The sequence below is a fragment of the Ictidomys tridecemlineatus genome, chromosome 6 (assembly GCF_052094955.1).
Source record: "Ictidomys tridecemlineatus isolate mIctTri1 chromosome 6, mIctTri1.hap1, whole genome shotgun sequence".
In the NCBI taxonomy this organism is placed as follows: Eukaryota; Metazoa; Chordata; class Mammalia; order Rodentia; family Sciuridae; genus Ictidomys; species Ictidomys tridecemlineatus.
Genome location: NC_135482.1, coordinates 18,513,863 through 18,535,563, shown reverse-complemented (window position 1 = coordinate 18,535,563; position 21,701 = coordinate 18,513,863). Strand labels below are relative to the sequence as shown.

Below are 21,701 nucleotides of genomic sequence, written 5' to 3'. Positions count from 1 at the left end.
ATATATATATGCTCTTTTTTTGAATTAGGTATTGGTTGGTGTTGGATATGAAATAAGGGATAGAATAGGTGTCTATGACTCTGGTCAAATGGTATCTTTTTTTATTTTATAAAACTTAGATCTTACTGGCTGTAAATGAGTTTCTTCCTCCATATAAATTTGTAAGTGAAATATGCCTTTTACTTTCCCTAGATTCGGCTTTTGACAATAAGGATCCTAAACCATTTTGACATTCGGCTTCCGGAATTGATGGAGGTATTATAGCTGCTTGAGTGGAAGGTTTTTTAAAAACACAATTTTACACATTTTTTAAATTTTCAGAATGTTATCTTTGCAGAAAACTAACACACTTTGTAAATATCTCATGGAAATTGATATCTTTTTGAATTTTTACTCCCACCTAACAATAAGACCACAAACAAAAATCTAGATAATTAATGAATATTCTTTTAAACATTTTCAGTATACATACATAATTAAAGCAGATTTTATGATGAAAGTTTTCCATGTTAGAACCTATTGTGTTACCTTATTTTTTGAAGTTTTGAATAGTATTCCACAGTTTAAAATATCTTAGTTTTTCAGTTTCCTATTTGGTGGGTAAACACTGTAGTGAACTTCCTTTCACAACCTCTGTGTAGGGTTATATATATTATATTTCTATAATGCAAACTATTGGAATTGTATAGTAAAAGTATATATACATTTTATTTCAATAGATATTGCTAATCAATTTGAGTCACTGTGAGAATTACTTTTTTGTTCACTTTACATTCCTGTGCTAAACAGTAAACCTAAATTACCTGCCAAAAAGTAAATAGTGTGAGGAAAAATGAACATTTTACCAAATCAAACCAAACAAAAATAGTTACCTAAGACATTAATATATTTTAGTTTATTTTTTTTTATTTTTATTTTTCAGACCTTTAGTTATATGTAATATTCTTTTACTTTTTGGATAAACCCCAATGTTGATCTGCTTGGGTTGTGTTTGGCTGTTCAGGGTGACGGGCTGTGTCAGCGGCAGTCTGCCTTTGCTATATTACGCCAGGCAGAACTTGTTCCTGCAACAGTGAGTGATTATAGAGAGAAGCTTCTTCACTTGAGAAAACTGAGGCATGATGTGGTGCAGACTGCAATACCTGATGGGCTGTTACAGGAGGTAAAAATACCATCCTTTTCTGTTTCTTCCTTCTTAATTTACACTTCAAATCATATTTGGGGAAGCATATCAAATAGTTACCACCCCACCCCACACCCCCTGAAAAATTTTTTAAACAGGTAAATTCACAATTCTCGTAGATGCTGTGAGTTAACTAGCTCTACCAGCCTGTTAAATAGTAGGAATAATTTAGTACCCACTTTTTTGACTACATGAAGGTTTGAAACACTTATGACCAGTCTTTGTTTAGTTTTATGATTGCTTTTCCTGGTAGAATAGGGAAGTGACCAATTTAAAATTTTGTTTTGTTTAGGGTCTCTGATATTTCTCCAGTTTCAGTGTGTAGCACTATATTTTAGCATAAAATACATCACTTTTAGCAGTTTATTAACCTCAGACCTTAAAGATTGGGTTAATTTGTGAATAATTTCTTGTCAAAAGTTCATTTTTAAACTGGTTTTATTCATATAATGTTTTTAAAATTAGATTCCATCTTTAAAAAGAAGCTTTGAAGGGTAGAGTATAAAGAAATGATTGGTCTGGAGGTAGGAGGCCGAATTGTGTTATGTGAGGAGTCAGAATTGATTCTTGTAGTCCCTGGCATCATCACACAATAGTTTAGGTAGAGTGGTCAAGATTGTTGAAATCAAGGCCTAGCTCTGCCACTTACTGAACCTAGAACTACACGGTGACTCAGTTTCCTTATTTGTGAAATTGGGAAAATACTTTTAGTTCACTGCTTTTTTCTGGGAATTACATGAGATAAATATAAAATGTTAGAACAGTAGCTAGCACCTATTAAGCACTTGTATGGTAACTTTGAGATTATTAAAATTAATATTTTATCAAACATGTACTGATGTTTCAAAGACATCACATTGTGCTATAGTAGGGCAGGTTCCATAATGAATGTGTAAGACAATGTTCAAGGATTTCAGGCAAGGGTGATGTTTGACTGTACCCTCACAAGGGGATGATGTTCCATTTGAGAGGAAGAATATATGTAAAGGAAGCAAGTCTGAGAGAATGTAGTTTATTTAGGGGAACTATACAGACTGACATATCTGAGAGTTTGCACAGGTATTAGGGTACCTTGGTAGTTCAATTTGTTGTTACTGACATTCTCTCTCTCATCTTAATTCAGTTATTCTACAATCTTTAGTTTACAAAGGTGATTGTTGTGCTTCTTGACAATACATAATATTCTTTTCTTTGTATTTTTTCCTTATGCATTCATTAGATTAGATATTTTCTTTGAGCAATTTAGGTGTTAATCATCTAAGCATAGTGCTTTGTCCCACTGAGCAGGTTTTCAAGGGAAATTTGTTTGTAGAATAAGTGAATGATAAATTATTTTTATTGTTCTATATTAGTTTACTAGAGACATACTTTGTAATTTTTTTTATTAGATTTTCTTTAAGTTACAAATTCAATATGTTTTTATAATAACAATTGGGTTGGATTTTTGATCCCAGACATTTCCCTGGAAAGGCAAATGTCCATTAAACTACTGGAAGGAGACTGAGAGAACAGGATCCTTCTATATCCAGGTCCTTTTTACATCAGGATGGTTTTAGTGTCCACCAAGGTGGTAGCTGGGTTTTTAGGTTCAGAGAATGGCCATAAAATAGATACAATTTTTTTTTAAATTGCTTTTTCACCCTGCCTGTAAAATACATAAGGAAAAAAAATATACTTTCAATAATAAAATTGTTCTTAATATTGATCTTGATTTTTGTCCTTATTAGTCTGAGAAAGATCAAATGCTATTTTACTTCTTATAAGTCTACTTTTTGAGAAGCACACATTTTATTAACTAGGCATTATTTTACTGGATTTAGGGAGCTGGAAGCAGAATGTATTCCCTTGTTCTTTTCATCATGCCATCCTGCTGCCTTGCTTTGGGAAAATACACTTTATTTTTCGGAATAATCCAAAAACCTATAAGCATGTAAAGTTTTCTTACCAAAATTACTTTGAAAATCAAGTCTCAACATGGGATCTGTTTTCTTTATGTATACATTTCAAGTTTCCATTGCAGGCAATAGTTAATATTTTAATATTTTCTGTTTTTAGGGAACTTCTAATAATAAATCTCAATTATGCACAAACTGAAAATATGACTATTATTTACTGAGTTACTGACTTCTTTTGTCTAAAGCAACACAGAATACTTACAGTGCCTTTCAGTTTTGCTGCTTAAAACTGTATGTCAAACTTAAAAATATTTTTACAAAACCCTAGATTGTCTTGCTCCTCTATAAGAGTACTTTACAGTCACATGGTGTTTTATGTTTTCCCAGATAGTATACCCATTGCATAAGAAGCTCAAGGCTGAAGTATGTTAAAATGATTTGTTCAAGATTATGTACTAGTGAGTATTTTAGAATTGGAACTAAGATCTATATTGTCCAATTCCAAATCCAGTGCTTGAAATTGGATATTATTTTCTGTCATTTCTAGAGATAAAAGTACAATTATATATTGATTATCAATTTATCATAGTAGATAGAATTACTTTGGCCAGTGTGCCCTGCACATAAAATGATGATTAGATGTCTTTGTGTAATATTATTTCTCTCAAAGCCTTGGGTAAATTGTGGATGATGCTTTAAAAGTATTTGGGCATGGTAGCACCCATCTGAAAGCCCAGCAACATGGTGGGAAGCTGAGGCGGGAGGATCACAACTTTGAGGCCAGCCTGGGTAACTTAGTGAGACCCTGTCTCAAAATAAAAAGGACTCGGGGTGTAGCTCAGTGATAGAGCATAAAGCCTTGGGTTCAATCCTTAGTATCACCAGAAAGAAATTTATACCCATATATGCATATATAAAATATAAATAAAATAATTATATGTAAATTATTCACAGTCATTTCAACATTTGAAATGTCCTTATTGAGTGGCCAAAATTGTACTTTAAAAGTATTCATAGGATTGGGCATGGTGGCACCCACCTGAAAGCTCAGCAGCTTGGGAGGCTGATGGGAAGTCATTATATATAGAGAGGCATGTGTAGAGAGAACTGGGAATCATGCAGAGGGCATGATTGCCCTCACTTGCCCCTTCTCCTGGGCTGACCCTGTGTCTTAGTTTTCCTATCTATAAAGAAGCCATATTTAATATGGTGGTCTCTCACTTTTCCTGCCCCAGAAACCTATGATTTATTTCTATTCAGAAAATACTTATGTTACTGAATTTGCTTGTCAGTATTCTGTTCTGAATCTAGCCAGTTAGTAAGCATTTACGATGTTTTGGACATCAGGTTAGGTTCTAGAGATACAAAGATAATTGAGAACATAACCCAGCCTATAAGAGATGTATAACCTAGTAGAGCCTGTCAGACACAGAAAGCACTGCGTATAGTAGTGCAGTCTGATGAGGCTGCACCGAGGGAGCTGAGTGCTGAATGATTGATTAGGTGTTCAGGAATGCAGATGGGAAGGCTGTTAAAGCCAGAGAGAGGAGAGAGAGGCAGAAGTGTTATCAAGTAGCCCAACTCATATGAGGGATACAGGCAATTCTATATGGTTGCAGTGTGAGGTGCAGGGGAGACATCATGAAAATTGAGACCGGCCTAGGTCATATCTGAAAGCCTGGACTTTTGTATAGACCTTATAAACCAGAGACAGTGTTCACTATGTAGGCCCTTGTTTTCAGTCTTTTCACTCTTCAAAGATTTGCCATTTTGGGGAAGAAATGCCATCATTCATTCAGTTATTGTGTATTGTTTATAGTATCTTATGCTGTACAAGATGCTGGTTGTACAACAAAGAACAGGGGAGACATAGACCCTGACCAGTGCATCTGATGCCAACTTTATAGATCACTATTGAAACTTGATGGTATTTTTATTAAAGGGAGAGTAGAGCAGACATTTGGCTTTTGTTACTGTTATCTTTTTCCTTTTGTTGATTTTATGTGCTATTAATAAAACATATAGATGATGAGTGAGTTTCTGGAATACTTAGGAGAAATGTTCAAAGGCTACTTGAGTTGAAAAATTGCTGATATTCCTTGGCTAAGTTATGGTGAACATTCATAATAGGAAATCTGTTGAAACGTATTTCATTTTAACTTCCTGGTTCAATGACCAGCCTTCTGCTTGTTGTAGTATTAGGGCTAAGAATGTGGAAATGGAACCTGGTAAAAGGAAATCACAAGAAACATGATGGCTATTGTTTTCTTCCTTATTATTAGAAATTAAGAGAAAGAAATAGTCATTATCTGAGAATTAATTTCCATTTTTAGGCCATTACATTAGCTTTTCGGTGCTGAAAAATTGTGTCAAATACCTGAGAAAAACAACTTGGAGGAGGAGAGATTTATTTTGGCTCATGGTTACAGAGGTTTCAGTTCATGATTGACTGACTCCAAGTCAGAAACATCATGGAGGAAAGGTGTAGCAGAAGAAAGTTGCTGAGTTCTTGACAGCTTGGAAATGGGGCAGGGGATGAGAAATAGTCAGTTCTCCAGAGGCAAACCCTCAGTTACCTACTTCCTCCAGACATGTCTACCTACCTTCTATTTCCACCACTTCCTAGTAGTTCAGTCACATTATTAATCCATCAAATGGATTAATTCACTGCCGAGATCAGAGCCCTCATGAACCCATTATTTCCTTAGAATCCCTCCTGAACATTATTACATTGAGAACCAAGCCCTTAACACATGAGACTTTGGGGGGACATTCCAGATGTAAACTGTAACAATCATGCTTTTTTATGAAGGAACTGCCTGCCTTTACCATTGAAAAACATTCTGAGTGCTGCTGCCTACTTAGTCCAGAGCTATTTACAAAAATAAATGTGAATTCTGTTTGCAGACTCTACCTGTTTGCCAAGACAGGTACTCTGTACTCTTTTTATATGTTCCCAGCACCACTCTGTAGACTTATCGTATATTAATACATTTTTTTTTAGAGCAAACTTTGGAGTTAGGCATTTACTATGTTCACTTTATAGAAAGGAAAACATAAAAAGGAGATTTAGTAATTTGCCCATGATCACACAGCTCAGAGCTTGGAAAACTGGTATTCAAACCCAAGTGTTTTGGATCCATAGTCCGTGCTTTTAATAAGATACACGGCCTCAGTTAATGACAACTCAGATAATTCCACTAAAAAATGTAAAAGCAATGGATTCATTTTAATTTAGGTAATGTGTTCAGAGAACACATAATAGCCAGAATTGTATTTTATAATTCATAACATGCCGTTATATCTATAATCTCATTTAATCCTCAAGATAGGTAGTGTCAGTTCCTTTTTGCACATGTCTCAAATAGAACCCAAGTGAGGTAGGTAGGTGAGAAAACAGCAATAGGAATACCAGTGTCAAAGTTTAAAGCCTTATATTTCCCATGTTTGTTCTCTGTTGCAGGACATTAGGGGTTTTCAGTCCATAGCATTTGAAGATCCATCATGTACTGAACTCTTAGTGAGCAAGACTGCAGGAAGTCCTGCTTTTAACCTGTTTTAGAGGTTAATATCCTCTGTGATATTTCATCTGGAAAAGAGATGGCTGCTAAAATATGTACAAACATCCCAACCTTAAGTAATGATACTTGATGCCTCTCACTAGGAGATGTTGGTAATAATGAGTGTCATTCCAAAAGGAGATTGAGAAAACTTTACACACTGAACTGAACTCCTTTTAAGTATAATTTTGAGAATTCGAACATGTGCTTATGAAGCCTCAACTGCCATTGACAGTAAACTTTGAGTTCTTTAGCCTTGTACTTCATTGATCTTTCTTTAAGTTCTGTTTTAGCAGGTGATGGCAATTGTTTGTTAGAAACGAATTTAATTCTGAGTCAAATGTATCCTTTATATGTGGATATCTGAAATGAGTTTGAATATTATGTTTATTTCATTATATGTTTACTCATTATAATGAGTCTTCTGTGTTTAATTGTGAGTGATATGTTAGGAAAAGGAAGGAAATTGTTACACACTGGATTTTGGATGGATAATTACAACATTTTTTCTTAAAGCACAGCATCTTTCCAAATCTCAGATTGTCCAGGTTGGGATGTCTGCTTTTGAGCACTTCTGCCATTCTATTGTACCTTATTACTCATTTACTAAACAAGTCTTTTGCAATTGCAGGTGCCTCTTCGGTATTTGCTAGGCATGTTATATGTTAACTTCAGCCCTCTTTGGGATCCTGTTATTGAACTCATAAGGTAAGCGTGGTTAAATGGATGAAGCTATTATGCTTTAATGGCTGCAGAATAATGAGGCCAGGATTACATACTTTGTAGCTGTGATTTAAATGAATGGCTATGTGCACTATTTACAATTACCTTAAATCCTTTATGGAACGAGGAAGCCAGAATTGTACTTTATAATTTACAAAATTATAATTTATGTCTATAATCTAATTTTAATCCTCAAGGTAGGTAGTGTTAGTTCCTTTTTGCACATGTCTCAAATAGAATATTAATAAACATTAATTATTCTCTTGGATGTCAAGATTTTCAACAATTCAGTTGTTATATGTACATTTCTATGTGTATGTGTATTGAAATAGCTTTGGAGGGCTTTTTCTTTTTACTTTATGTAATAATTTCTGTGCTGATTTTTTTATAGTAAGAGATACAATAATTGCATATTTTTATTTATATATATTGAGTCATTGAGCCACACTTTACTTTAAAAATAAGAACTTTTCAGAACCTTTGCTGTGTAGTATACAAAATCCTATTAGCTCTAAATAACTTTCCTATGTTCATATCTAAAAAAAGAATCTTACTAGTCACGTAGAAAATACATATGCCATTACTTAGATGTAAAACTTGGTCCTTTTTTCAGATATTTGTCTTCAAATTGTGTACTCTGGCTTTTTAACAGATTGGAAATATGTCATATGTGGCCTTTCTATCCTGACTGTTGATTCTTATTTACCAGAAAGAAACAATAAATAAATCCCTTTTGAATTTCAAATTAGCTTGTCTGCCTTTTACTTCCCTTCAAAACCATCAAATCAGTATGCTGAAAATAAGTGCCTTCTAACACCAGCTTTGTTTATTGTCCCTTCACAAGACAAAAATAATCTGATATGTTATCAAGAGCCTCTTGTCAAAAAAATGTTGTTTTTTTAAGTACTAAATTGCGTTTAATGGTTCTCCATAGTGTCTGGGCTCCCTTCCTGTTGGGTAGCTATTTCTGTTTGGAAATTGGATTTTTTTTTTCTATGTATAGTACATAACAGACATAGTTTATGTCTGCATGAAGTTTATGCATTCTCAGAAAAGTAATGCAAAAAATATCAAAAATTCCAGATGATTTTTGCTGGAATATCAAACTATGTAAACACTATTTGATTCCCCTAGTATCTATTCATGGAGTTCTAAAAATGTTTTTCAAATAGTTAGTGAATGTTTATTTTACTGTTGAGTTAATAAGTATATATGAATTTGGTAGAGGGAACCTACATTTTAAAATAAGCTGTGAACAAAATAACTTTTCTCTCCAAACAGTGGTCTCTTTCCCTTAATGGTCTATATACCTCATATACTATACTCCATTGCCATTATTATGCCTTTAAAAAATATTCACCTTATAGGGATTTATTTACATTTTTTAAAATACCCATCAGTCTTTTATGACTACAAAAAGAATTTTTGAGCTGGGCACTATGATTCATACCTGTAATTCCATTTACTTGGGAAGCTGAGAAAGGAACATTGCAATATAGAGGCCAAATTGGGCAACTTAGCAAGACCCTCTCTCAAAAAAATTTTTTAAAAAGGACTGTAACTCAGTGGTAGAGCACTTGCTCAGCATGTCTGAGGCCCTGGGTTCAATTCCCAGAGTAGCTAAATGTGTGTGTGTGTGTGTGTGTGTGTGTGTACACACGTATGTGTGTACGTATATCTCTATATCTATCTACCTATCTTTATATACATATATATCACACATATATGTGTGTATATGTATGTGTGTGTGTATGTATAGCAATGCAGGCATTTTTAAAGAATGCAGAACTTGTTTACAACCTCCCATTGAGTTAATCAAATATAATTCTTTCACTTTTTTTCCTATGAGAGATCCAAAACTTAAGACCATGCCACATTATTTTTAAAATTTGTTTTTATCTTAGTTCCCATGCTCATGAAATGGAAAATAAGCAGTTTTGGAAAGTCTACTATGAACATCTAGAAAAAGCAGCAACGCATGCTGGTATGTAAGAGGGCAGGGGAGGCTGGAAAGACAAGCTGTTGTTTAACTGTAATTTTTACTGCATAATTATGCATGAAATTGGAAAACAAGTGAGAAATGTATTATCTTCTATAACCATTGGATGTGAGTTTTTTATTTTCCTTATATTACTAGAGACAGAAATGTCTTCTCTTGAGTAAACATATAGGGCATATGTTAATATTCTGTAGTGGTTATAATGACTTTTTTCTCTGTTTCAGAGAAAGAACTGCAAAATATAAAAGATGAGGAAAGGTCCATTGGAGATGAAAGCTGGGAACAGACCCAGGAAGGGGATGTTGGAGCTTTTTATCAGAAGCAGTTAACATTGAAAACTGATTGTCAGGAAAGACTGGACCATACCAACTTTCGATTTTTGCTCTGGCGTGCTTTGTCAAAATTTCCAGAGAGAGTAGAGCCACGGTCCAGGGAGCTTTCCCCACTTTTCTTGAGATTTATCAAGTAAGTATTCTCTTCTACGAATATATCCTTGGTAGGGTGTGAGTATTAACCTTCCAAACTGGCCAAGTTCTTTATTCATCTCACATTTTTAAATCAGTGGAATGTCTGTGAAGCACTGGTTCTCTCAGGTAACAACTAGTTTTGTTCACCACTTAATTTTATATGAATCAAAACACAAATGGTACTAATAAAAATACTTCACATTACGAAATAAGAAGGTCATATTGAGTGTGATCAACATAAAGAGGCCTCGTTATTTCTCACCCTGTTTGTTGTTTTATTGTTTACCTGGAACTGGAAGATATTTTCCAGTGAACCAACCTCGTCTACAATTTTGAGCCTCTTGATATTTCTCATGCTGATGCATGTACTGTCAAAGAATAACAGGAATTTTCTGGAGTATTGTTTGGCTTTGACTGTATATGTGTGTATATGTCTGGTTGCTTTAAGACTCCAAAGGTGGGCTGGGGATGTGGCTCAAGCGGTAGCGCGCTCGCCTGGCATGCGTGCGGCCCGGGTTCGATCCTCAGCACCACATACCAACAAAGATGTTGTGTCCGCCGAAAACTAAGACTCCAAAGGTATGGTATCAGAACTAGGCAATTAGCAAAAAGTATGCTCTTCACTAGTATTTCATGACATGAGAAAATGCTGTAGGATTACATGCTAGCTTATCCAAGGATGAACAAGGAAGTCTAGGTGGTTGACATAGAGCTGTCCAGGGAGTGTTTGGAAATAAGAGCAAAAAGTTAACAGGAGACCAGACTATGTGCTTTAAGTAATGGTAAGGACTTTGGCCCTGGGAGGTTTAAGCAAAAGGATGATATGATCTAAGTCTTAAGGTTTTTTTTCTGTTACATTGAAAATGGCCTATAGAATGGCAGTGGCAAGAAGAGAGACCAATCAGGTAGGGATTGTAAGTCTAGACAAGAATTTGGTGGTGACTTGATCAAAATTGTAGCAATAAAGATGGAAATTTTTAAAAGATTTCAATTTGATAGGATATATTTTTGAAAGATTCCAACAAGATCAGCCTGTGGGATTTGCCAGTATGGCAGTATGGGTATGTGGTGGTGGTAGGAAATGGGAAGAAGGTAGGAGTTAAGTATGTCTCTTAAGGGTTTGGCCTAAGCAAATACAAGAAGAGAGCTACTGCTTACTGAGAATATGAGGAGAGCAGGCTTTCCAGGTTTGCAGGTTGAATCAAGGTTCATTTGAAGATGTGTTAAGTTAGGGCTACTAAGTAAACACCCAAGTAGAGGTATGTCAAGTACACATTGAAGGTAGAAGTTTGAAATCAAAGGAAATGTGTGATCTGGAGATAATAAATTGGGAGTCATCAGTATGTGGATAAGAGAGAATGAAGTCACCTAAGGTATGAATGTAAAAATAGAAGACTTGTAAGGATTGACACCAGTGTTTAGAGGTTGAGAGAGAATAAACCAGCAAAGAGACCACAAAAGAGTGATAGTAAGAAGAACCAAGACCATCTGATATCCTGGAAGCCAGATGAAGAGAATATTTTAGGGAGGGAGCAATCACTTTAATCACATGTGTCTGAGAAGTCAGTGAGATGAGGATCAAGGATTGATTCATTGAACGAGAAAGAATTTTAGAGATGATTTAAAGCAGAATGGCCTACATGCAGGCGACCTTAACGATAGTAGTTTTGGTTAATATGAGAAGAATCAAAGCTTGATTAAATGAGCTGTAGAGAAAATGGAGAAGAAAAATGGATCTGGAAAGTACTAGTAGTAAAAAGGTGTAGAATAGTAGGTGGAGAAAGATGTCAGGGCAGAGATGAAGTTGTTGAGGTTGTGGTTTTAAATAGATATATATGTATTGTTGGTGCAAATGATCCTGAAGGGAGGAGAAAATTTGCTAATACCATCTCTTCAACTAGGTAAGAGGAAATAGGATCCGATGCATAAGTGAAAAGGTTTGCATGAATTATTCATTTTGGCAAAGAAGCAGCAGGATGACAGATACAGCGATGGAAGAGCAATGATTTTTCCCTTTGCACATAATTATTTGGATATAAATTTGTTTATAAAATGAGGACAGTGCTATTTATCATCTTTTGCCTTGTTTTGGAGGCAAAATTTGTATCAGTTGTTTTATGAATTGCAAAAGGCATCAAAGTGCAACCTGGCCTTAGTGCTGTTAATTGAATGTGAGCTCTCTGCCATGTTAATTTGAAAAAATAGATTACCCCTTAGCTTAAAGATGAAAACCTCAATCTGTGTTATTCTAGTGGTTCTTTTAAAAGGGTTGGTAGGATACTGTCCACAACATGTTATTTTGAGTGAGAATTTAAAAGTCTCACTGTGTGATCTTTTTCTTAGTATCTCTCCAGGCATGCAGTAAACAACAAAATGTTAATCATTGGATGAATGAATGAAAGCTAGTGTACTAAATGACTTCAAGATTGTATTTGTTAACTACAATAATGGATTAAAAATAAAGGATTGGAATTTAATATAATTTAATAAGAACAAATTCTATAGTTAGAAGAGATAAAGCATAAAAACTTAACTGATTTTTGTTGCCTGGACATTCTGTTTGAATCTACCATATCATGGCTGCCACCAAAAGCTATGGAGTTTATAGCTCCTTTTATCTTATCAGACCCATGCTTTTTAAACTGAATTTTGTGGTGATGTCCTCTGTAAGTATATTTTTTAATTTAAATTAAGCTTATTTTTAACCTAATACATAAAAAGGTAAGAAATTTTATGTATTAATAAGCATCATGTGAAGTTTTGATACACATATATTATTAATGCTCAGATCAGGTTAAATTTATCCTTTTCTTCAAACACCTGACATTTTTTTTATGGTGAAAACATACAAAATTCTTTATTTTAGTTTTTCAAAATATGTAGTACATTTTTACATATAGTCACCCTACTGTGCAATAGTTAAACCAGAATTTCTTACTCCTAAGTGGAACTTAGTACACAGTGATCAACCTTTTCCCATCCCTCCTTCTATTAAAGTCTGGTAACCACCATTATCCTTGAGATCAACATTTTTAGATTCTAAATATGAGCTCATGTAGTTCATCAGTTGATGGACATTTAGATTGTTTTCATGTCTTAGCTCTTGTGACTAGTGCTGCAGTTAAGATGGGAGTGTAGACATTTCTTTAGATATGTCCCCAGTACTGGGGTTGCTGGATCATCATATGATAATTCGATTTTAATTTTGTGAGGAACTTCCCTGCATTTTTCCATAATGGCTGTACTAATTTACATTTCCATCAGCAATGTCCAGGGGTTCCCTTTTCTCCAAATCCTAACCAGCATTTATTATTATTTGATCGTAGCCATTCTTACTAATGTAATTTCACTATAGTTTTGATTTGTGTTTCCCTGATGATTAGTGATATGTTGAGCACTTTTTATGTAATTGTTGGCCCTTTGTATGTCTTTTGAGAAGTGTCTCTTGAAGTCTGTTACCCATTTTTTAATTGAATTATTTAGTTTTTTGTTTGTTTTAATTTTTGCTATTGAGTTTTTTTATTTCCTGATATATTCTGAATCTTATTTAATCCCTTGTCAGATATATAGTTTGCACAGTTTCTTCCATTCTGTGAATCGTCTCTTCACTATTGATTTTTTTCTTTGCTACAGAGCATTTTAGTTTGATGTAATCCCATTTGTCTATTTTGATTTTCTTTTCTGTGATTCTGGGGGTCTTGTTAAAAATGCATACACACACACACACACACACACACACACACACACACACGTATGTATCTTTGCCTGTTCCAGTGTCCTGATGCATTTCTTCTGTTTTCTTCTGGTAGTTTCAAAGTTTCGGATCTGTCTTTTTTTACATTTTGAGTTGATTTTTGTAATTGGTGAGAGGGGTCTAGTTTCATTATTCTGTATGTGGATATACAATTTTTCTCAGCACCTTTGTTGAAAAATCAGTTGGCTATAAATGTGTGGGTTCACTTCTAGGCTATTATGTTCCATTGGCCTATCCGTGTATTCTAAAATCATACTGTTTGATTACAAGTTTGTAGGATATTTTGAAGTTAGATAATGTAATACCTCCGTCTTTATTCCTTGTGCTCAAGATTACTTTAGCTATTCAGGGTTGAGATACTGTATTTTCAAAAGGACACTGGCAAAGTAGAATGTGTCTGGCCAAATGTAACAGTGTGGTCTTAACATCATGCTGCAATCTTTTAATATAATCCATTTTTAACCACTTGCTTTTCCAAAGATGAAAAGCTGATTTCAGTGAAGTCCAAAATAAACATCTTAAAATACTTTCAGCAATTTACCAATGGAATGAGCTGTCTTGTACAATTAGTTATTATAGTTACTGATTGGCTTATCAATGAGGGACACAATAAAAAGAATAATATTGTAGAATAAGCTTGACTAACCCCTGATGTCCGTTTAGGGTATGATTCTATGTGCCGTGAACATCTCCCTCATGAACAGAATCAAGACATTTCAGATTAGTGTGCCCTTCTCATCTGTGTTGTACCACTCTCTTCCCGCTGTAGCAATGAGTATTACCCAGCAGATCTGCAGGTTGCTCCAACCCAGGATCTGCGGAGAAAAGGCAAAGGGATGGCAGCAGAGGAAAAAGAAGATGAACCTACTGCTGAAGATGATATAGAAATGGAGGAAGAGGTGGTAACCCCAGATGAACCCCCGCAGAAGAAAAAGACAAGAAGAGCTGCAGCAAAGTGAGTTCTCTTTTGTCGAGTGATCACAGATGTAGGCGGAGCAGGTGCTATCTCTTCTCACCTGAATGGGAAATAGCCTTGTACAACGTGAACTACTAAGTGCTACATCTTCCTGGGATTTTTCTTTTACAGTCCAAACAAAACTGTCTGTCTTCTGAGTGTACTGTTCTAGAACAGCCCTGTTCTAGGGTATGAAAATTGGGCCAATGGTGCCTTGAGAGTGAAGAAATAGGCAGACAGATCCAGGATTGTGCAGGTGCAATATTTTGTGGGTCCGCTGATCTTGTTTCTGCCCAGGATCATGCCTCTGTCAGTGACCCCAGTACTTTACACTCTGTACAGTTCTGGATCTATCTGCCTCTTTTTTCGATCTCATGGCATCTTGAGGCTGGTTTTCACACAGTTGAATTATTATCCTGGAACAATTACTTACTATTAGCCTTGTTTATCCACAGAATATAGAGCTAGGAACTTTTGAGGTAGCTCATTTTTTTTGTAACTTCTTTTAAAGATGTGAGCTTTGGAGCCTCCAGTGGTTAAATACTCTTGGACTTTTGCTATTCATCTTCGCAGCAAAGGGCATCATTATGTTTGTGTTCTAGAGGAACACATAATGATATCTTTTTTCTTAAATAAGCATATCAGCCACTTTTACTCTGCTGTTGGCTTATCTTCTACTGGTTACTTTTTTCTCATGCTGTTATACCCTCTTATTCTCTGGGTTACTCATTTATCTAAATTGTTAAACCTTAAAAAAAATGATTGGGGTTTCAGAAGTTATTTCAGGTTACTTAAAAATTGTCTGAATTGAGGTGTCTTAAGAGCCACTGGACTGGTGCCCCTGTGTTATTTTAAAACTTTAGATCTCATTTGTTTAGTATTTTAACATGAGCCATTTGTTAATTCATCCAATCCTGTAACTGTATGGAATGATTTTTGCTAAGTGCTAGGCTTTAAAGTGAATTGTACACAATGTCTGCAATGCAGAAGTCATAGTCAAATGCCTGGTGAAATATTTCTATATGAGAAATATTTTTAAAGGAGTTATAGGAGCACAGTAAAGAATTGCTTACTTCTACTACAAAGTTCCGGAGAAGAATTTTTCCAAAGGAAAGAATATCTTTTTTTTAATTTTTTTTTTATTGGTTGTTCAAAACATTACAAAACTCTTGACATATCATTTTTCATACATTATATTCAAGTGGGTTATGAACTCCCATTTTTACCCCAAATACAGATTGTAGAATCACATCGGTTACACATCCACATTTTTACATAATGCCCTATTAGTAACTGTTGTATTCTGCTACCTTTCCTATCCTCTACTATCCCCCCTCCCCTCCCCTGGAAAGAATATCTTTGATGTGGAAAGATTACAGTTGGGCAGCCTTAGATGAGAAAAGACTTAGCAATTAATGGAAATGTGTAGAAAGCACAGGGGCAGGTAAAGTCATGACGATGCAACTATATAGTTCCTCCTCTGCCTCTGCCTTCTCATAGCTCTGAACATTCTGTCACTTACTACTTTAAGATTGTTGCTTTCTCCTTTGTTGCCATTAACATAAAACTTAGCAAAACATTAGTCCTAGATATGTATTTGGTGAATAAATGAATAAATCATATCTCTAACCAACCATGGCTTTGTCTTTCTAATCCCTGGGTCTTTGCACATGTTCATGCCTTTTTCCATGGTGCCCTTGCCTGACTTCTGTCAATTGAAGTTCTATTCATACTTTAACTCACTCTTCCATCAGTACTTCACTTAAGCCTTTCCTGTCTTTTAAAGTCAAAATTGTCTGTCTCAATTTCTGACTTTTGTAGCAGCTTCTGTCATACCCCTAACACATCCCCACTCCTTCCTTTGCATTGTATTTTTTTTATAGATTTCCCATGAAAATCAGAAACTCTGAAGAATTAGATCTATGTATTAATTTGTCTTCTATTGCAAACCTAGAATATTGCCACCAAATACCAAAATTGAAAATGTGAAGAAATCAGTAATCACCTTCTTGGTGCCATCTCAGTATTTTCATAACCTAAGTTTATAATCTCTCATGAAATCACCATTTGGCAAGTACTTTATTGAAAATGTGTAAATTAGCTCCTGTTCTCTTTAAGTCTGTAAGGCAAATGGCACATAGATGGAGAAAATGAGTGGAAGAATCATTTGTGTGTGAAGAACTGGGGATTGAACCCAGGGCTCTCCACCACTACACTCTCAGCTCTTTAAAAACAAAAACTTTATTTTGAAACAGGATAACACTAAGTTGCAGGCTGGCCTCAAACTTAATATCCTCCTGACTCAGCCTCCTGTGTAGCTGGAATTACAGGCATGTATGTGCATGACTTCAATTTTTTAAAGTTTATTTGTAAAACTGCAGATTATTTTTCTACAGTAGCCAAAGAGGTTGTGATTTCTAGCTTAATTTCTTCATAGTAATTAGAAGGACTTTGATAGTTTTGCTTTCTTTTGCCCAGTAGCAGAGAAATGCATTGTTTGGTAAATGCTTCAGAGCAAAGGCACCATAACTTAGACTCTTTCTTTCATTTAATCATTGTGGAAAACCCAGGAAGTTGTGGTTATTACAGTGAAAAAACTGAGACTCTGAAACATAAGTAGCTTTCCCCAAAGTTACACCGCTGAAACTGGCAGAAACACACATGGAGCTTGATTTCCATTTCCTTCTTCCTACTTTCATTCTTGAAATAGTCAAATAAAATCTTTTGAACTCTTTTCATTTATAGTTATTTTTGTTTGTTTTTTAAAGTTCTAACAGAGATTATGTACAGAAAGAAAAGAGTTTTCTCAAAGCAGTTTAGAGTCTTAGAGTCTGTGGATTAGGAAGTCAGGTGAATAAATACAGTAAAAGCCCTCTTGGTCTGTGTTAGGAGATGGCCATTTGTTCTGGGCATTCCCATGTACATATTTATGTTTCAACCACAGAACATTGTCGTTTCTTCCTTTGTGGTAAACTGGTGCCATTGTTACCTAAACTTGGACCTCTGTTAGCTGACATCAGTGTTTATGCTATATGAAGGCGAGGAAGACTATATTCTACCACTTAACCATCTACTTTATAGAACTTAGATAAGGAATTATTCCCAAAATTACTTGGCTCAATTTTGGAATATATTACTATGTTGATTACTTTCTTTCAAACTTTAGTTTGAAAGAAGCACATCCTGAAAGATTTTTCTGGGATAGGGAGCCTGTATCAGGGAGAGACTTGACTAAGATGTAGAATTTCTGGAGAGTAACTTCCTAAACATTTAGGAATGTTTGTAATTTGTTTGCAGTCAAAAGCGGTAGTACACGCATTTGTAATCCCAGCAACTCGGGAGGCTGAGGAAGGAGGATTGTGAGTTCAGTCAGCCTCAACAACAACAAGGCACTAAGCAACTCAGTGAGACCCTATCTGTAAATAAAATACAAAGAAGGCTGAAGATGTGGCCAAGTGGTTGAGTGCCCCTGAGTTCAATCTCTGGTACCAATAATAATAATTTATTTGCATAATTAATAGTGAAACTATAGGTAGAGTGCTTGTAGTATTTTGCAAGAATAAAATTGTAGGTACTGTCATCTGAAGAAAATAATCTTTATCTGTAATACTCTTTACTTGGTTTTATTTAGGCAGTTAATTGCTCATTTGCAAGTTTTCTCTAAGTTTTCAAATCCACGAGCCTTATATCTGGAATCGAAACTATATGAATTATATCTTCAGGTAAGTAAAATAAAGTCTTTATCATTTTCTTTGCCAGAGTGACTTGTAGGGTCTCAGTAGTTGCTTGTTGAACAGAACCTATGTCCATATTTTAATTACTTTTTAAAAAATAAATAAACACATTTTCAGCTATCTTGAAATTATTTTAGGTAACACTAATTAATTAGTTTAAAGGTATTTTAGGTGATAAAACATTGGTGAGTTGTATTAAAAGTGAAAATTTAAAAAGCATGAATTACATCATAGGATTAGCTTTTAGAAGGGAGTTGTACCAAAAGCAATTGGCTACCTTTCCCTTCTAGTTAATTCAGCCTTCATGGAGGTCTAGAGTTTCAGGATCTGTTAGGTGGAGTAAAAACAGGTAGTTGGAGTAATTGTCTATTGATATCACAGTGTATGTCCCTGAATTCCAAAAAAGGCTGCAGAAAAAATGTAGTGTCAGAAGCAGAGTAAGTGTTGGATGTCATTCTAAACAATCTGAGAAATGTTCTTTTTTCATTTTGATATTGTTTAGAGAAATTTAGTTTCAGCAGAATTTATCTGTGTTCTGCCTATATTCAGAGAGACCTCATTTATAAAGTTGTTCAAAGGAAACAAGATTCTGAACTTAATATTCAGGGAGTCCTCAAAGCCAAGTGTTTTTTCTTGGCAGCTTATTGGCCCTGGTTATAGTGTAGGAATTTTCTTTATCACATGACCAACCTAGTTGGTTTAAATTCAGCATAGAGATTTGAGGTCAGAGTTTCATTTCCATTTTTTATTTGCATATATTCTCTTTATCCTTTGACTAGAGAAAACTCATAAAGCTTTTGTTAGGAATCAGCCCAACACTTGCATACAATTTTAGATTTTAGGAAATTTAATTGAGCAAACAAACACAAGAAGATTGTCATCCCATGGCATGTGTATATGTAATTTATTCTATAAAATATCATTTCCAGTTATTGCTACACCAGGACCAAACAGTGCAAAAAATAACTTTGGATTGCATCATGACATACAAACATCCTCATATCCTTCCTTACAGGTAAGTTGCTTAAATTTAAAGAAATATTATTTCTTTGGCTGATTTTTATCTTTTTGTTTAGGAGCTCCTTTATGAAATGTCTGAAGGCCTGAGAAATTTTCCTCTTTTCTAAGGAATTCATAATGCTGTTTTCAGTGGTAGAGTTATTTTCTAGCTAGGCTGGGTAATGCACACCTATAATTCCAACTATTTGGGAGTCTGAGGGAAGAGGAAGGAAAGTTAAAGGCCAGCATGGATCTACTGAGACCCTCTCTTGTGGCTCAGTGGTAGACCACTTACCTAGCATGTGCCCTAGGTTCAGTCTAGTGCCTCCCGCTCCCCAACACACACACACACACACACACACACACACACACATACACACAGAGTTTTATATAGATAATAGAATAGAAAAGAGAACCCGGTGCAATGGTGCATGCCTATAATCCCAGTGGCTCAGGAAGCTGAGACAGGAGGATTGCAAGTGCAAAGCCAGCCTCAGCAAAAGTGAGGCACTAAGCAAATCAGTGAAGTGGGACACTGTCTCTAAATAAAATACAAAATAGGTATGGGTTGTGGCTCAGTGGTTGAGTGCTCCTAAGTTCAATCCCTGGTACCAAAAAAAAAAAAGGAAGGATAATGTAAAAATGTATGTTGTAAAGTTTAATCATTCTCTCTGTCCCTGTTTATATAGAGTGCCATAAAATCTTAAAGGTTAGGGTTAGGGAGTCATAATTCTAAAAACTAAAGAATACTTTTGTATGCTTTTCATAAATAGCCAAATTGTGTAGTAAATCTAGTCTTTGTAATCCATTTACCTTTTGAAATTTGAAGATATTTTTGTGAGACTTTTCGTATATGGAAACCAACCATAATATCCATTTAATATTTTGATTTAGTTGTACTTTTTGCTCTGTATACATACTACTCTTCTGTTTTTAAAAAGTCTTGCTGACTGATAATTTGTGCTATTCTCTTTTTTAAAGGGAAAACTTACAAAGGTTGCTTGATGACAGAAGCTTTAAGGAAGAGATAGTGCATTTTAGCATTTCAGAAGAAAATACTGTAGTGAAAACAGCCCACCGAGCAGATTTGTTTCCTATTCTAATGAGGTATTTATATTGCTGTTTAAAAACTGATTTAAAAAAAAAATTAATCCAAGCACAATTTTAAGTATAGTGTTATGATTTTTTTTCAGCAGTTGTAGTAGAATATATCATTTTGTATTTTCTTTTGAATGCTTTTTTATTTTTTAATAGGATCTTTGGGGAAGTCAGTTGTATGTAATTTAGATAATTTTGTTTCTCATATGAGGAAACTTGTTAATACAGTATTGTTTTAATAATGATAATATTAAATTAGGCCCATTATTTCCCTAGGTTTATTGTTTAGATGTACCACAAAGGCTGGGTGTGCATGCCTCATGTGCACAAAGCCTTGGGTTCAATCCCCAGCACCACCCAAAAAAAAGAAAGAAAAAAATCCATTTAAAGAAACTGATCAAAGAGTTCATTCCAGTGTCTATAAATATCATATTTATATTTAATGATGTTACTGCTTTCTAAATTATAGATGGTGGAATACAAAGTTATATACAAATAATGTAGAGATCATATATTCAGAGCATTAAAAAATGAAGTTTAAAAATTTTAGCTAAGTGGCTCTGGGGTGATGGGATTTGGAAAGATCATGAGAATAGGAATGGGATTTAATAGACCTTTACTTGCCATTCAGCTCTGGGATTATGTAGTCCTGAAAGCTGGGGCAGGTTTTTTAAGATTCTTTGGGCTTCGCGTCCCTTTTTTGGATGGAAGATGGATCACATATCCTCTGTTGCCTATACTTTCTCTGATGTGATGACTCTGATTCCATTTATAGCCAGCATTAAGGTATTTGCTGTAATGGACATAAAAATATGAGTAAATAAGTAAGTATACTTATTTAATATATACTTACATATACTTATATAAAATTATAATTATTGGTGGATTATGAAATAATAAAAATGGGAAGTAGAAATTACCTTACCCAAAACTCAAAAATAAACACCTGATGATCTTTCAAAACAATTATAAATTATAAACATCAACAATACTAATAACATTTTAAAAGCTAGAAGTAAAAATCAAAGGGTTGCATAAAACCTAAAATACAAGCTACCAAAAACTGTCAGAATACATGCATATACAGTTCTTAAAAGAAAATTGCAATCATTTTGCATAAAATGTTTTATCTTTTTTTTTACTTAAAACATTACATGAATTTTCTTATACTATAAGATGTTTCAAAGTATGATTATTCATTTTATAGATTTACCATAATTTTTAGCCAAGCCCCCTATGTTGAGCCTTTTGCTTGGGTGTAGTGTTTTCTGCAAAACACATATCTGATTTTGAATATCTGTGAATCTTTTAGATTAATTTATTAGGATAGATTT

General features: G+C 34.6%; 1 protein-coding gene across 2 annotated transcripts in view; it reads left to right on the top strand.

Annotated features, from left to right (window-relative positions):
* The window catches only part of Utp20 (UTP20 small subunit processome component), a 95,038-nt gene that overhangs the window by 22,414 nt on the left and 50,923 nt on the right, over positions 1–21,701 (top strand). For both annotated transcript variants that reach the window (XM_005322365.5, XM_078052932.1), the window contains exons 17-25: positions 193–255; positions 1,004–1,162; positions 7,270–7,346; positions 9,266–9,345; positions 9,585–9,825; positions 14,351–14,536; positions 18,168–18,258; positions 19,200–19,285; positions 20,251–20,376. In XM_005322365.5, coding sequence (XP_005322422.1) covers positions 193–255; positions 1,004–1,162; positions 7,270–7,346; positions 9,266–9,345; positions 9,585–9,825; positions 14,351–14,536; positions 18,168–18,258; positions 19,200–19,285; positions 20,251–20,376 — 1,109 coding nt within the window. The remainder of the gene's footprint in view (positions 1–192; positions 256–1,003; positions 1,163–7,269; positions 7,347–9,265; positions 9,346–9,584; positions 9,826–14,350; positions 14,537–18,167; positions 18,259–19,199; positions 19,286–20,250; positions 20,377–21,701) is intronic.